The sequence below is a fragment of the Arabidopsis lyrata genome (genome assembly GCF_000004255.2).
Source record: "Arabidopsis lyrata subsp. lyrata unplaced genomic scaffold ARALYscaffold_8, whole genome shotgun sequence".
Lineage (NCBI taxonomy): Eukaryota > Viridiplantae > Streptophyta > Magnoliopsida > Brassicales > Brassicaceae > Arabidopsis > Arabidopsis lyrata.
The window spans coordinates 13782112-13798679 of record NW_003302548.1 but is presented as its reverse complement, the minus strand read 5'-3'; the positions used below and the strand labels follow the sequence as shown (position 1 = coordinate 13798679).

Sequence of the window (16568 nt, the reverse complement as noted above, 5' to 3'; positions counted from 1 at the left end):
TATATTCCTTGTTATTTAATTACTTTAAGAGAAAAAATTTATTAAAAATTTATAATCTCTCACTTCGGTAAACCCCTCTCTCTCACTTACTCTTCTTTTCCTCTTCACCTGTAATCTCTCCAAAATCAGAAAATGACTTCTTCAATACTAACCTCAAGCCTAAAGCTTTTAGCTGTTGCGAATTCTTCTTCTTCGACCCTTTTCTGTCTTCCTTCTATCTCCACCATTTCTTCCTCCAAACCTCACCACTCCAATTTTTCATTACCTCCAAGACCCATTAATCTCCCACTCTCTCTCAAATCCAAAACTCTCCGTAACTCATCTCCTATTGTTACTTTTGTTTCCCAAACTTCGGATTGGCCTGAGGAAGAAGAAGGTGAGGATGGAAGCATCGGAGGTACTTCCGTCACTGTAGATGAGAGTTTCGACACTGAAGACGGTGGCAAATTCCCGGAGCCACCGGAAGAGGCTAAATTGTTCGTCGGAAACTTGCCATACGATGTTGATAGTCAAGCTTTGGCTATGCTCTTTGAGCAAGCTGGTACTGTTGAGATTTCAGAGGTAAATTGCTAATTTGTGTCTTTTGACTATTGAATCCAAATGGTTGAGAAATGTGGAACTAATTGTTTCTGTGGCATTGTTACTTCTTGATAAAGTTAGTTTAGGGTTTCGAATTCATAGTTTGATTTGTCTTATAGGTGTGATTTTGTTTCTGGTTTTATAGTTTGATTTGGCTTAAAGGAATGATTTTGTTTCGTGGGTCTGCTTTGAAATCTGGTTTCATTGTGTGATTTGTCTTAAAGGAATGATTTTGTTTCATGGGTCTGCTCTGAAATCTGGTTTTATAGTGTGCTTTGTCTCAAAGGAATGATTTTGTTTCATGGGTCTGCTTTGAAATCTGGTTTTTGCAGGTTATATACAATAGGGACACTGATCAAAGTCGTGGATTTGGGTTTGTAACAATGAGTACAGTTGAAGAAGCAAAGAAAGCTGTTGAGAAGTTCAATCGTTATGTAAGCAAATTTAATCATTTTCTTGTTTCTTAATCTTCTGGATCTTCTGGATAGTGATTAAAGATGTTGAAGTTGATTGGTATACAACTGTAGGAAGTGAATGGGAGGCTTCTGACAGTGAACATAGCAGCACCTAGAGGATCAAGACCGGAAAGACAACCTCGTCAATATGATGCTGCGTTTAGGATCTATGTTGGAAATCTGCCATGGGATGTGGATAATGATCGTTTACAACAAGTGTTTAGCGAGCATGGGAAAGTAGTTGATGCTAGAGTGGTTTACGATAGGGAGACAGGTCGTTCACGCGGGTTTGGGTTTGTTACAATGTCGAATGAGAATGAAGTTAACGACGCCATTGCTGCTCTTGATGGACAGGTAAAAGAAAACACTCCTCCATGAGTTTATTTGGTTATCTTCTGTGACATTTTGCTTTCTGTTATCTAATTGCTCTCTGTGTTTGCAGAATTTGGAAGGCAGAGCAATTAAAGTGAACGTGGCCGAGGAACGACCAAGGCGTGGATTTTGATAGCTCAATGAGTGTTAATATTGTGATTTATGATTCTGAATGTACTCCCTTGCAATTTCAATTTAGCGATTATGTGAAATCAAACTTGAGCTCAGCTTTTGTAAACATATCTTCTTTATTACCCATCAAAACATATTACAGAACATTCACAACCTTTATATGTACACTAAGGCGTGGTATGTAGAGTTTCCTCTTTGTTGTTGTCAAAATCCTCCTAACTGTTCGTCGCGGCTAGTGAGGGGCACATACCTGACCGAAGTTTCAGTATGTACCTTGATGGAACCATCCTCGTTTTTATCAATTACCTTGAGCTCTTGAAAATAGGTTCCTAGTGGGATCACCATTCGTCCACCGGGTTTTAGCTGATCCAAAAGAGGCTGCGGGATTTCTGATGCCGCTGCTCCTACGTGTATTGCATCATACGGTGCAAACTCTTGCCAACCTTTTCTTCCATCTGCCATAAGATACAAATGAGTCAACAGATGAATTTGCTCATAAGGGAAAGTTCTAGTCCTCAGTATGTATCCATGAGGGTGAAACATACAATGTTTTGAAGTCGGAAAGCGGGTACCTACCACCAACATGTAGGGAGAGAGATCCTTTCTTAAGCAAGGAAGCAGCGACACTCTTTTCGATATTCTTGATAGACATATCAACCAATTCAGGGATATGATCCACACCAACAACGCGTCCCTCAGCTCCAACCATCAAAGCAAAACAGCCAGTCAAGTACCCGGTTCCTACAAACATAACCTGATTGTTATCCCGAGTCCCCAAACTCGATATCAACATATCAATAACACCGAGTAAAAGTAACCTGAACCAACATCCAAAGCACACATCCCGGGCTGGAGCTTATCTTCCAAAAGCTGCAAGCAAGTGGCATGCATATGCGGAGCAGAAATGGTAGCATTATAACCTATAGGTACAGGAGTATCAACATAAGCTGAAGATCCAACTGGTACAAAGAGACCTCTATCTAAAGCTTCCATAACTTGAGCTACTCTCTTCGATGATATCACACCATACCGCTTCAAATTTTCCACCATTGATTTCTTGCCACTCGAGCTAGTTCCACTCTGGAATTGCTAACACACCAACATATTAAAAATCGTCTAGCTTATAAAATGAAGCAGAGATTCATGGCGAGAGGGAACATACCTCCATGTGGAAGAAGAGACCACCGGAGAAGCGAGAGAGACTGAGATTCAGAAACTGAGATGATGATGATGAATTGTAGCGGTGAAGTCTACGTGGCGCACAATAGAGGCGACCATAGGCTGTTATTGTTGGGAATAATAAAACCTGAGCTCTCATTTTTTTTATAAACTTTTTTTTTTTGAGATTCTAGTTTCTTCTCTGATGATCTGTTCGTGACTGTTCGTCATTCTTCAGAGTTGGATTCATTTGTTGCCACATAGACTCATGCCGTGATCTACTCTTGTCACGGAAAAAATGTAAATGGGCTTTTATGGGCCCATTAAACTGATATTTGATGTTGCTTTCACGTAAAACGGTACAATTAATACAAAATAATGATCATAAATCTTTTAAGATAATCAATCATTAATACAAAATCTGATTATAATCAATTTTCAATAAACTAATTTTGTGGAAAAATCCCCAAATTCACTTGCAGTTTTGTATTTTACTAATTTGAGAATCGTAAGCGGCGGTGGAACTCAAAGTCGCCACCGGTTCCGATCAAAGTCTCCTGTTATACTCAAACCCTAATTCCTAACTCCACGACTCCTTTTGATCTGATCGAGAGATGTAAGTTTTGATTTGATCTCCTTTCTTGTTCAATAAGCTTTTTACGATTGTTGAAATATCGATTCCGATGATCGTCGGAACTTTCTTCAGGTTACAGGAGGAGAAAGCTATGGAAGCCATAAAGGACGCTTTGAGAGCTCTGCGGAAGCGTCATCTTTTAGAGGAAGGAGCTCATGCTCCTGCGATTTCTGCTCTCTCTAGACCTATAATCTCTCAGGTGGTAACTTTGTTTGTTCCTTTCTCTATTGCTTCAGATTTCGCCAATTCGAACTTTACCTTATTATTGAATTACAACAATTGCTAGTGAACATTGAGAGATTAAGATTCTTTCATATAATTTTCACTATTGAATATTTTGCAAGAAATGTTATGTTTCTAAGTAGTTGGAAGAGTAAAGGTTCTTCTTTTAATCCTTGTGGATACTTCTTGTGCGTTTATTTGGATTTCAGAAAAATTGTAGCTCACAATATGTTTGTTGAGTTGATTTTTGTGAGTTTATTGAGACCTCTGCTTGTGATCTCCTGCAATGGATGAAACTCTGATCCATTTCTCGGTTCTCTAATCGGCTAGTCGTTTAGTTATGTTTTTTATACTGTTTTGTCATTGAGTAGTATAAAAGTACATGTACTTTTAGTTAAGTTCATGCTTGTTTCAGTTAAATAGTATGCCTCGAAGTTTATATTGAATCCTTTTGTTTTGGTTCAGCATCTCAGTAGATTTGGTCCTGTTTACCTTTTATGCTCTGGGATATTTGGAAACATTTCCTGATCTGGTTTGAGTATTTGTATGCAGGGGTCAGAATGGAAGGAGAAAACAGAAAAACTGGAAACAGAGTTACAGCAATGTTACAAAGCTCAATCCCGACTGTCTGAGCAACTTGTGATAGAAGTAGCTGAATCCAGAACTTCAAAGGCTATTTTACAAGAGAAGGAGTTGTTTATTAATGACTTGCAGAAGGAATTAACCCAAAGAAGGTAAGAATGGTTTTGCAGTGACTGTATGGAATTACGTTGTGCGATTCTAAAAACTAGAGTTGTTCTGTAGGGAGGAGTGTACACAAATACAAGAAGAGTTAGAGGAAAAGACCAAGACGGTGGATGTTCTTATTGCTGAAAACCAGGAAATCCGGTCTCAGCTGGAGGAGATGACAAATAGAGTGCAAAAAGCAGAGTCTGAGAATAAAATGTTGATTGATCGGTGGATGTTACAGAAGATGCAGGATGCAGAGCGTCTTAACGAGGTACACAGGGACTTTCTTTTCATGAGAGTCTCTAATGGTAGAGTTTATTCGTCCCCTTTTTTCGATTTGGGTAGGGTGGCCTTAATTCTTTTTCCTACTTAGGCAAATGATCTCTATGAAGAAATGTTAGCTAAGCTGAAGGCAAATGGTTTGGAAACTCTTGCTCGGCAGCAAGTTGATGGCATTGTCCGCCGCAATGAAGATGGAACCGATCACTTTGTTGAATCAACCATTCCGTCAACATGTGGGCACCGTATCCATGCTCATGAAGGTGGCTGTGGTTCAATAATCTTTGAATACAACTCTGGTACTCTGTTTACTGGTGGGCAAGACCGAGCAGTAAAAATGTGGGACACCAATAGTGGGGCTTTAATCAAAAGCTTATACGGTTCCCTTGGGAATATACTTGATATGGCCGTAACCCACGACAATAAATCTGTGATCGCAGCAACCAGCTCAAACAATTTGTTTGTGTGGGATGTAAGCTCGGGTAGGGTACGCCATACACTGACAGGCCACACGGATAAGGTTTGTGCTGTGGATGTGAGCAAATTCTCTAGCCGACATGTTGTCAGTGCAGCATATGACCGTACCATAAAACTATGGGATTTACATAAAGGTTACTGCACTAACACAGTACTCTTTACAAGTAACTGCAATGCAATCTGCCTTAGTATAGATGGGCTTACGGTATTCTCAGGCCACATGGATGGAAATCTTAGGTTATGGGATATTCAAACTGGGAAACTTCTATCTGAAGTAGCTGGACATTCTTCTGCCGTGACCTCGGTATCATTGTCCCGGAACGGAAATAGGATCTTGACGAGCGGAAGAGACAACGTGCATAATGTATTCGATACCCGGACTTTGGAAATATGTGGGACATTGAGAGCATCAGGGAACAGATTGGCGTCGAATTGGAGCCGGTCATGTATAAGTCCAGATGATGATTATGTGGCTGCGGGATCTGCAGATGGTACGGTTCATGTATGGTCACTATCTAAGGGCAATATAGTGAGCATTCTCAAGGAGCAAACATCTCCTATACTGTGTTGTTCTTGGAGTGGGATAGGGAAACCATTGGCATCGGCTGATAAAAACGGGTACGTTTGCACATGGACATGATTATAAAACAGTTTAAATACTGGTTTGATAACTCGATGCCATCGTATGTTCCAAATGGATGGGCGTGTATACTCTTGTCTTTTGGTGTTCTTTCCCTCAAAGAACTTGCATTTGATGAAATGTTTCTTACCGTATATAATTGTTCTCTAAGGTTCATTTGAGTGTATTGCTCAATTTTTTTTTTTTCAAAAATAGATTTTAGTAACACCTCATGTGAGCTTAAAAAGAACACCATCCGGGTATTCTCAACGCTTCGGATGCTGAATTAAAGCTCAAATACAGATTCTTAAAGTTCTTCTGTTTGTGAAACTCAAGACTTAAGAGTCGTTATGTCGAGTTTTGGATGAATTTGTTTTGGGAATAATTGCATTTGAATCCAAAAGCTAGCTATGCTAAAGCTTATTGTGGTGGATAGTTTATTGACATATTGGTACGTTAATCAGATTCTAGTGGATAATTTTGTTTCCATTAGCGAACTACTTCAACGGTAGATTATCTTTTACGAGATGGGAGGGTTTTGAGAAATGGCACATTGCGGGTGCCACTCGTGGTGGTGAAATCGTTTTTGTCAATAAATTGTTACCAAACATTATGTCTACTATTATGATCCGAAGCGAAACAGTATGAGAAGGGTTGAAGTCGAAGCGAAACAGTATTTAGATGTACAGACGTAAACATCTTGTTCATAGATCCACCAATATTAATTCTAAATATAGTTATTAATTTCAAGCATGATCCACCAATATTAATACAAGTTTGCATGTTTATCAAGCATGATCCACCAATATTAATACAAGTTTGCATGTTTATTTTCAAGCATGATCCACCACTATAAAACAGTTATATAATTAATAACATTTGAATTGTGTATCAAAAAAAATTAGAGCGACAACAACTTTTAAATTCACTTTAAAGCTCCATTTTCTTTGAATCTTGGTCTTGAACTTAAGTAATAATGTATAATTTAAGAAAATTCTAAACAAACTACTCCAAGATAAAACTACTTTGTTTCCCCTATATATATGTATAATACATCAAGAACAAATACAATTCCTAATCTCTTTGTTCACAACAATACTGACTTTCTTTTCTTTCCCAAAATCATAATGACTTCAACTTCATAGTGACCAAAAAAGAGTTTGTAAAGACACGTTTGTTTGTTTCGGACACAGATTCTTTCATCTTTTTTTCCTTTACTCGAGGTTTACAATATCACAACAAGAAAATGATAGAGAAAGTTTCAAGTTTGTTAGAATGCCGCAGTTTAAGCACATTGCAAAGAGCCCCAACAATAATCATACATCAAATAAGCTCCTACCTTCTATAATATACCCACATTGCTTCTTCTGCTTTTGTTTATATCATTGTATACAATGTAATGTAATCCTTATGATAATTATTGCAGGAAGAAACTATAACCTTCATATTCCACCAAAACGTAAAACCTATAATTTGTTTATAACTAAACTCACCCAATTTCTTCATACATAGCTTTTCAGGGCAACTTGGTCATCTCTTGCTCTCACAACTTAGTACCTGACGAACAAGCTTCTCTGGTAGCTCCTTATTCGCCTGCGAAAGCGGGATATATATTCAAGATTTTAATCACATTACTGTAAAACTTTATAAGAGATGTTTGATTTGTTACTCACTTGGAAGTGCCTCATGTGAAGTATTGGCTCGCACCCGACGTCCGCGATGAGTTTTCCTTGAGGAGTTTGTCTTTTAAATCGCTCCGCTATGAATCCCCCGAATACGTTTTCCATGTCAGGTAGTTTGTGGCAAACTTCCAAGAGCGAGCTAAGCGAGTTCATCTGCATTATCACACAAGCTTTGTATTTGATGGAGCAAAGAGATTCATCAAATGAATGATGATAAAACAAGAACTGACCTTCATATATGGACATGATGCACATCCACCATGAATAGAGCAGCCTTCACCACCTGCTACTCCCGGTACAACAGGTAGTGCCACATCACCAACTTTAATGGAGTTTGAACTATCTGAAGAAGTTTTTGTCATCGAGTCTGACGATACAGGAAACACTACTTCAACCTTCAATTTCGAGTTAACAGAAGAACCTAGCAAACTTCTGATCACCGCGACAATCGATGTTACCATTCCTGACTCTGTTCCTAGAACAAACTGGAGGTGGTCATCGACATTCCGATCCACTGCTTCCTGAACCTTCTGCTTGATGAAGTCTAGTATGTTTTGTGTTGATCCAACAACACCCATCTCTCGTTTCTTTGCTTCCATTGCTAGTGAAAACATTTCACCTGGAACCTCAAGATGCGCGGTAAGAAAGGCATCACAGTACATGTACTTTATTCTCTCCACAACCTCGTGACCGAAAAGATGATGTACAATGCAAGTTCCTTCCTGAAACACAACCATATAAGCAAACCTTCTATTGACACTTTAGAACTGCCACACGAACAACAAAAGGCAAAAGTTACCTGGAAATAGTGAAGACGGGGAAGCAATGATTTAATGGAATCTAAGCTGTGTTTAGGGTGAATATTGGCGATTTCTTCATCAGTCATCAATGTCATCTGCTGGAATAACTTTACAATATTCGCTCCCATGTAAGAATCAGGACCATACCAAACAGTTAACTCCGGCATTTGAGCAAACGCCTATTGACAAGAGACAAAGAGACAAGAGACAAAGAGACAAGAGATAGAGCTCAGAAAAGCAAAGAGAAAAAAAAAAGAAAAAAAGATTGAAGAAAGCAAGAAACAAACCTGCAAAATCGTCTGTACAACATTAGATGAGGTGCAAGTAATGGTGGGTACAAGCTCGTGAGCAAAAGCTTTTGTCTCCAAAGATGTATTTATATAAACAACATGCAATGAAGGAGGTGAAAGAGAAGCAGCTTCAAGATAATTCAAGTAAGCAGGAGCAGAAGCAGCATCAGCCAGTGAACAACCAATGGTCTCATCTGACATCCTGTATACACCAACCTACAAAACAGAAAAATATGTAAGGACTCACTATCACAAAACAAAAAGAAGAAGATAAAAAGACCCTCTCTCACCTCTTCAAATCCAGCTTGATCTAGGATGGCTCGGACATTTTCAGACATGAAATCAACACCAAGAACTGTTATAAACTGACATCCAGCTTTAGCCATCGTGACAGCTGAATCCGCCATGATAAGAGAATCAGATATAGAGATATGTGGCCAATGCTTTTGAGCAGCAGTCAAGACCCCTTGAACTTCTGGATCCATATAAAAATGAGCAACCACTCCTATCTTCTTTTCCTTCAACACATCGACAAGTTCTTCAACCTGTGACTCCTCCGGAAACAAATATTTCGCCTGCAAGTAAAAAAAAAACAGAAACCAAACAACAAATCTTAAAAACCGACGCAAAGTATAAGCCTTGCAAAAGAGTTGAATCTTAACATTGTAACATCCAAATTTCTGCAAAACTCAGCTAGATACATCGCAAACGAGATCAAAACGACAAGAAATACTATTCAATCGAACCATTGTAACATCTACATTGCTGCAAAACTCAGCTAGATACATTCGAACAAGACTCTCTTCACTAACACAAAAACACTGACAAAGAAAGCTCATTTCTTCATCCACATACTCTAAACACTTAAAATTCAAACTGAGAATTAAACAGAGACAGATTCTCACCTGAGCTTGAGCAAAGCTTCCTTTAGCTTCAATGCCATGAGCCGTTAACACAAGTGAAGGAAATGGCTCAAAGGAAGGAACTTTACATTCCCTCTCCGCTACCAATCGTCGAGTCTTCTTCTGCATACTCACAAGAACATTATACCAAGTGTTAACTCTCGATCTCTCTCCACCCAACAGTCCAACATTAAGCTCAGCTAAATCCTCAGTCTTCAATTCCATAACTTCTTCAGGAGAAGCCTCATCAAGAACTTGAATTAGACAAGAACACATCCCTTTCGACACATCTGAATCACTATCTGCCCAAAACCTCATCTTCCCATCTTGACCTAACTCAGCCTCTAGCCAAACACGAGCCGTGCAGCCCATAACTCGGTTTGATTCAGTCTTGGACGACTCGGGCATCGGAGGAATGAGACTAGCGTAATGAAGAACCCATTTGAGTCTATCAATTGGCTCTGTCAAGGATTTGAATTCCTTGACTAATCTCTGAAGCTTATGTGGTACAAGCTCTGTGGTTTGTGATGATGAAGCAATAGCTGAGACTGAGAAAGGTGACGCATTTAGGTCTTTTGAGGATGATTGAAGACATTTAAAGGATCTAAGAAGAGGATTGATGGTGAAAATCCTCCTTTGAGAACCGAAATTCAGATGGGTTGTTCTGAAATTGGGAGAAGGGTTAGGGTTTCCAGAGAGGACGGAAGAAGAAGACGATGATGTAGGTGCGACGGAGAAAGCTAACGCCATTGGAAGTAACTAAAGGTTGAATCTTTAGATGGTGATGAAGATGATGAGAAGTAGGAGAGGAAATGGTGGAGAATTTGATGCTCAATGCAAAATGCAAGTGTTCCACTTTGAAAAATGCTTTTATGCAAATGATTAACATTTTATTTTTAACAAGAAAATATAATATTTTTAAAAAAAGTTGTAAACATATGATCCTTGTTTGAAAAATCGCTAGGTGCTAGTCGGGCGTTCGGCATGGGCCTAGCGATTAATCGGAAAATCGGATTAAAATCGGGGATTAATCGGGGATTAGTTTTAGGGTTATTTTAATATTTTTAAAATATATTAATTAATATTGTTTTCAAAATTACAGTAAAAACAAATTTTTATGATTTTTATTAAAATTTGAACACAAGTTATGTAAAACATCACAAACTCCCAATTCAAATGATTGAATAACAAAAATAAAATATTTTTTTTATACTTGCAATCTAAAAAATAATCGGGGTATATAAGATTAGGCAGAAATAATCGGATTAGGCGGAAAATAATCGGATTAGGCGGAGAATAATCGGGTTACTGATTTTTAGGGGATTAGTCATTAATCGAAGCGGAGAGGGTGGGCCTAGCGATTAAGCGGAGAGTAATCGGAACTAGGCGGGGATTTTTAGAACAGGGCATATGATATATGAGAAATGTTTATGGCTATTGGGATTTTCAAAGTCCTATATTCTATTTTCTACTTTTTCTTTTGGTCCTACAGAATATTAGAAAGTTTTACATTTTTAGAACTTTTTTTGGTCATCTTGAAATTTTATTTTATTAAACCTTGTGGTGGAACCAAGGAGAGATACAAACGTCCAAACAAGGGAAACATAAGCCGGCGGACAAACTCTAAGTCCCCGGAAACACTACCGGAGGAAAAAACGAAATCCCCGGAATCTATGCCCTAACGAAGAAAGACGAAAAAAACTAGAATGACTTAGCAGAAAATATCAAACCAAACTCGAAAGAGGACGAAACCACAAACTAAGAACAGAGGGAACAAGACTTAAACCTTAAGAAAAATGAAAGACCCAAGAAAACAGAGATTCCACTTCTTCTAAAACACCTGCGAATATGATTTACCCCAAAAAAAAAAAAGAACATATTCTAATTCTTTTGAGTTTTTTTTTAAATATATAAATTTGCCTGATCGGGAAAGCATGGTTGACACTTGACAGTGGCACTGGCACAGAAGGACTATTTTTATGTTTTTGTTGTTTTTTTTTTCCTTAAATAGAGCTATTTTTACATGTTTTTTCTGTTTATGTAAAGACATGAGGCAATTTTTGTTCCTTGCTTATAAATGGGTATGAAAGTTTGATTGTTACCAAATAAAGAACGACATGTTGAAACTTTTTATATCCAATCCATTTTTTTGTTGTAGTATATTCTCGTTTAAGCATGTTTAAAAATTATGAAAGTTTTAACAAGGAACACTAGATTCAAGTTTTTTACCCAAAAAAAAAAACACTAGATATACAAGTATACAACTGAGAAATCTGGATGGGAGTTTTTATATGAATAATATCAAGAAGACGTGTTCAATTTGTTAACCTATTAAAAAAGACTTTTAAAAAGAGAGGTAAAAAAAAGACTTTTAAAAGAGAGGTCCTCAAGTTGTGTACTAATAATCGGTCAGTTTCTATATGAATTAATGGAACGGTCCAATCACAGTCGACATAGGATGAGAAAGGTTTTCGTTACTTGTGGGCTTGGGCCGTTAACATATTCATAAAGACAACTTGGTCTACAAATTTGCTTTTCCACGGTAGAAAAATAATTTTTAAAATTTTGTTTCAATGAGTCATAAACTATCGGATTGGATAAGTACGTGTACATAAATATTGTCACTTGACCTTTTATTTTTTGTTTTTACGTATATTTTAGATTCGTAAACGTGATAATAATATAGTAGATCTAAATTCTAATAAAAAATCGTACATTTAACTAGAAAATGTATATTACTTTGCTTACTAGTAACTAACCATTCAACCGCAAAAGTCTTATACACCAGATAGTACAACTCCCACTCCCTATTACCTAATACCAAAGAACATGAATGGCATTTAGCTTTACTATCAAATTATCTAGACTTTTATAGATATGACCTACATATTTTAAAAACTTGTTCTAAGAAAGCAATACTAAGATTGGAAAAAATACATATGCCGCTAAAACATTAACCTAACTTCTATTATATATGACGTAAATTTTCAAGGAAAATATGTAATCCAAACACTATCACTATAGTTTCATATCTAACTTTGGAGGTAAAGATCTCTTTAGAAGAACATCATGTTGCCTTTCCCTCTCCTACAAATTATTATTTTGCAATATCATCTTTATGCATGAATTACATACTATTCCTTTTTTTTTTAATTATCAAATAAATATTCTTTCAAATAGTATCGATCTTTATTTGAGGGCCAAAGGTGGATAAAAAGTGATGTTTTAATATTTTTGTAATAAATTATGTATTATAACACAAAAATAAAAATATGTTTTTGTAAAGTAGTAAAGATAATGAAATAGAGCTTTAAACTAAATAAAAAGTACTCCTAAAATGCATATGATACAAGTATATCAGATGAAAACTACACAATTAGGAGCCTCAAACTGCATGTTACCAGATATTATTATTACCCATTATGCACAACCTTGGTTTTATGATTATAAGTTTATCAGATTTGATCATATACATGGATGAACAGTAATATATCACATTCTCTCTGAATATTTATTTTACCATACAATATCTAGAATTAAATTTATTATGAACAAGTATCTATCAAATACTTTAATTCATATAATCAAAATTTACTGTGATTTTTTCTAATTACTAAAAATAATAAACCAATACATCGTACAAATTATATATGATCATATGAGAAAATCTAGAAAGTGGGGACTATATAAAATTAGGTCCTTTAATTAATAATAATAAATTAGTGAAAATATGAAAGAGATGACAAATAAAGAAGGTAATTTTTATGACATCTCATTAATTAAGAATAAAAAACAAAATATAATATAAATTAAATTTAGGATAGAGCAGACATAGGAAGTTAAATTGTTTGATCATGTGATATTGTGGTCTATGAAACTAATTAAGTTATAAATTATCTATCAGCTATGACAAAAAAATATATTGTAAGTGAACATTTTGAAGGAGGAAATCTTGCACTCACACCTAGCTCATCGAAAAAATTAGACATGATCACGGAATTGGGATCATGTATTCGAAGGCATGGAGAGCTCCCGAACATGCAACGGAAGTTTCTATAGGTATACAGTAAAACCTCTATAAATTAATATAATTGAGACTGTTATTTATTAATTTATCAATATACTAATTATCTCAAAAACCAAATTTGGGATAAAAAAAATATATTGATTTATCAAGATATTAATTTATAGAAGTTATATTGTACTTGCTATTAGTTATGAAATTTTATTGAGGTATTTCCGCATGCTACATTTAAAGAATCATGAATACGTCTCTTTTATTGAAGTAGATGCTGCTAAAAAAAATAATTATGTATTTTTTGGCTTTTGGTGCATCAGTTATATGTTCATGAGGAACATCTCATTTGAACAAATTTTAGAGGAAATTTGTTTGGTGCCTCAATGCAAGATGGTAATTTTCAGTTATACCCTAAAGCTTTAGGCATAGTCGATTATGAGAATAACGCGTCATAAAACTGTTTTTGAGATATTTAAAGAAGATTATCCCTAATGATAAAAACTTAATTTTTTATGTATAGAATCTTGTTTTATCTATTACAAACGTTCTATCATTAAATTATCCAGCTGCTCATTTGGGATTATCACTTTCCATTTGCAAAAAACCTTGACACATGTTCACGGGGATCTTCACTTACTACATTGGTGAAATAGTCTTCTAAAACTTTTTTTTTTTTTTTGATAACTCAGGTAAATCTCTAGGTTTATAGAAGGGCCATGACTAATAATCCCTGGGGAGATGATGTTCCATAGGTAAAGTCCTCCTCCTCTAGGTTTTCAAATGGGCCGTAAACAATGGGTACATACCCATGTAGTCAAAGGGACAAAACTGAGCAATTCTGCGTATGAGGATAATCGATTCTTGGCCTAGACTAACATGGCAACTCTTCCACCAGACTAGAACTTTTATAAAGTATGATTTTGATTATTTATTCACTCAAGTCACCCTACCACAAATGATCCAATACTTGTAGAATACATGCGGCAAACAGATAATATATAAGAAACAATCGTGATTATTCGCCTTTTAATAGCTATAATAACATGATATCGAATCCAAATGGATATGTGAACTCCTTGTTAAAAGATAGTCATGAATATTCAATTGTGTACATATTTGAGATTATCATGTCTATATATTCTCATATGATGGTTCAATGAGCGACATGAGCAGATTATTCAATCCGATTGGTGATATGGCATATTGAGAGATTCAAGCTAACTGTAGAAAAACTTTTCTACTGTAGAAGATACTTTTGAGATTTTTTTTTTGGTTTTAATGGTTCATAATCCATCGGATTAAATAGGTACACGACTACATAAATATTATCACTTACCTTTTTTGTTTGTTAGGTGTATTGATTTATAAGTGTGATAATGACAGTCGATCTATATTATAACCAAAAATAGTGCAACTGAGTACTAAAAGATGTATATTTTCTTTTGGCCAACTAACAATACAACTGCAAATGTTTCATACACCGGACAACAAAAATCACACTATCTAGTGCCAAAAGAATATGAGTGGCATTTAGCTTTACTATCGAATTATCTAGAATTTCATAGGATCCGACCTAAATATTCTTAAAACTAGTATGAAAGCTAATATTAAGTTTATGATATATGACTAAAATATTCACCTAAATTCTGTTACATATGACGTAAATATCATATGTAATCCAAACGCTATCAATATAATTTCATATCCAACTTTAGAGTTATATATTTTTTAGACGAACATATGTTGCACTTTTCTCTCCTAATTTTTTTGTTATATTTTTGTATATATAATTGTCTATTTAAAGTGGATATTACATTTACTATTTGGTGTAGAGTTACCACAAATATTATAATTTTCGAATCAAATTGAATGTATATTGATTTGAAATGGCTCTAATTAATAGATAAACTACCCCAAGAACCTCAGGACTCACCGACGATTCTACGTCTCCTTCCACACCGTCCTCATCATCAAAATTTTCCCGTCATTCTCATTGTCGATTTACTACCGGTGAATATGCAAGCTAGCTAGCATCACTCAGGGAAAAGTTGAACTACAGTGTTACGTCTGGGATTGCAAAACAGCGTAGACCCCTCATTGCACACCCACTCATCGAGATCAAACACTACATGGTGAAGGAGACGACAGAGCAATTGTAGTAGTCGACGGTTTGCAAGATGACAACGTTACGTTCAAAGCCAAGAAACGCTTAAGACTTAAGCTAGCTGCTGCAACAACCCTGCGGTGTCTCTATTCTACCTGTAGATGTCTTGCAAATTAACCTATGGCTACTGAACAACAAATTCAATCCTATTCTTGAGCCACTAGAACGTAAAAGAGGCTGGAATTTCTTCTCAGTAGTGAAACCTAAAAATATCATAGGATACAATATATGAAACATCTGGAGGTACTATGATATAAAACCCGCTGGACCCACTGCACTCAACGTTACAATCCACATGTGATATTTGAAAAGAGAGGTGACTTTAGGAGATGAAATTTTTAAACTTAATCGGCATTCAACTAATGGGTTGCAAGTGGCTGTCTACTAGCTCCACTTTCAACCGACAATGCTCGGAGTTCCTAGGGTTTACATACTTTGTCCTACGGTAGAACTTGAACAGCCACGAAGCAAAAAAAATAAGAATTCTTGGGGAAAACTCTGAACATAAGCAACCGGGAGGAGCTGTTGGAGTTTTGTCTCAGGAAGTGTTGCGTTGCAAAGACAACATCCATACTACAGTAAATGATCTTCGGGTGGAATCCTTCCAAGACCTTATGCGGAAGCAGGTTGGAGTAGACCAATTTGTGTTTGGCTCGGTGGTGCTTCATCTGGACAAGAATGACTATTATGGTAGAAAATCAACATCATTTAATCTCAATCAGGATGCTCTAAAAGATCCTTGGAAATTTGTCTTTCCTAAAGAAAAGCTTAACAGAATTATGTATATGCAGTAGAAGGAAATGGGTTGGCAGGAGATAGATCAGTTGACATAATTTAGGCATAGCGGTTTCATATCTCTTGAAAACTTTTTGCACTTCGCTAGAATTTCACTGAAATCGTCCAGGACTTCTAGTGGAATCATGCGGGCGATTATTCTGTGTTGTAAAACTGCAAGTTTGCTGCCAAGATCAATATTACGGTCATGCTCATCTAGATGCTTGAAATCTACTCCATACTAATTTAATATATGAAATTTACCATGGTGATAAAATCGAC

The 16568-nt window shown here is 36.2% G+C and overlaps 4 protein-coding genes across 5 annotated transcripts; 2 read left to right on the top strand and 2 right to left on the bottom strand.

Annotated features, from left to right (window-relative positions):
* The first annotated feature begins 65 nt into the window (after positions 1–65).
* LOC9300123 (RNA-binding protein CP31B, chloroplastic) lies at positions 66–1693 on the top strand. Its single transcript, XM_002865734.2, has 4 exons — positions 66–561; positions 912–1013; positions 1107–1388; positions 1477–1693. The coding sequence occupies exons 1-4, from the start codon at positions 133–135 to the stop codon at positions 1537–1539; spliced, it is 876 nt and encodes a 291-aa protein (XP_002865780.1). The 5' UTR covers positions 66–132; the 3' UTR covers positions 1540–1693.
* Positions 1636–2945, bottom strand: LOC9301854 (protein-L-isoaspartate O-methyltransferase 2). 2 transcript variants are annotated; one of them, XM_021029643.1, is made up of 4 exons: positions 2701–2945; positions 2357–2627; positions 2115–2279; positions 1636–1993 (listed from the first exon to the last, which is right to left on the bottom strand). In XM_021029643.1, exons 1-4 carry the CDS (start codon positions 2854–2856, stop codon positions 1743–1745), a joined length of 843 nt encoding a protein of 280 aa, XP_020885302.1. In that variant the 5' UTR covers positions 2857–2945; the 3' UTR covers positions 1636–1742. The 2 variants fall into 2 exon arrangements, with proteins under 2 accessions (XP_020885302.1, XP_020885311.1); XM_021029652.1 differs by having other exon boundaries at positions 2357–2618.
* A 171-nt stretch (positions 2946–3116) lies between these two features.
* Positions 3117–6027, top strand: LOC9300122 (autophagy-related protein 16). Its single transcript, XM_021029634.1, has 5 exons — positions 3117–3312; positions 3403–3529; positions 4105–4286; positions 4357–4552; positions 4655–6027. Coding segments are annotated over exons 1-5 (1530 nt in total). The 5' UTR covers positions 3117–3310; the 3' UTR covers positions 5678–6027.
* Positions 6028–6850: 823 nt separating this feature from the next.
* Positions 6851–10239, bottom strand: LOC9300121 (quinolinate synthase, chloroplastic). Its single transcript, XM_002863999.2, has 7 exons — positions 9334–10239; positions 8719–9003; positions 8426–8644; positions 8138–8317; positions 7569–8060; positions 7330–7491; positions 6851–7249 (listed from the first exon to the last, which is right to left on the bottom strand). The coding sequence occupies exons 1-7, from the start codon at positions 10078–10080 to the stop codon at positions 7187–7189; spliced, it is 2148 nt and encodes a 715-aa protein (XP_002864045.1). The 5' UTR covers positions 10081–10239; the 3' UTR covers positions 6851–7186.
* Between the last annotated feature and the right edge of the window lie 6329 nt (positions 10240–16568).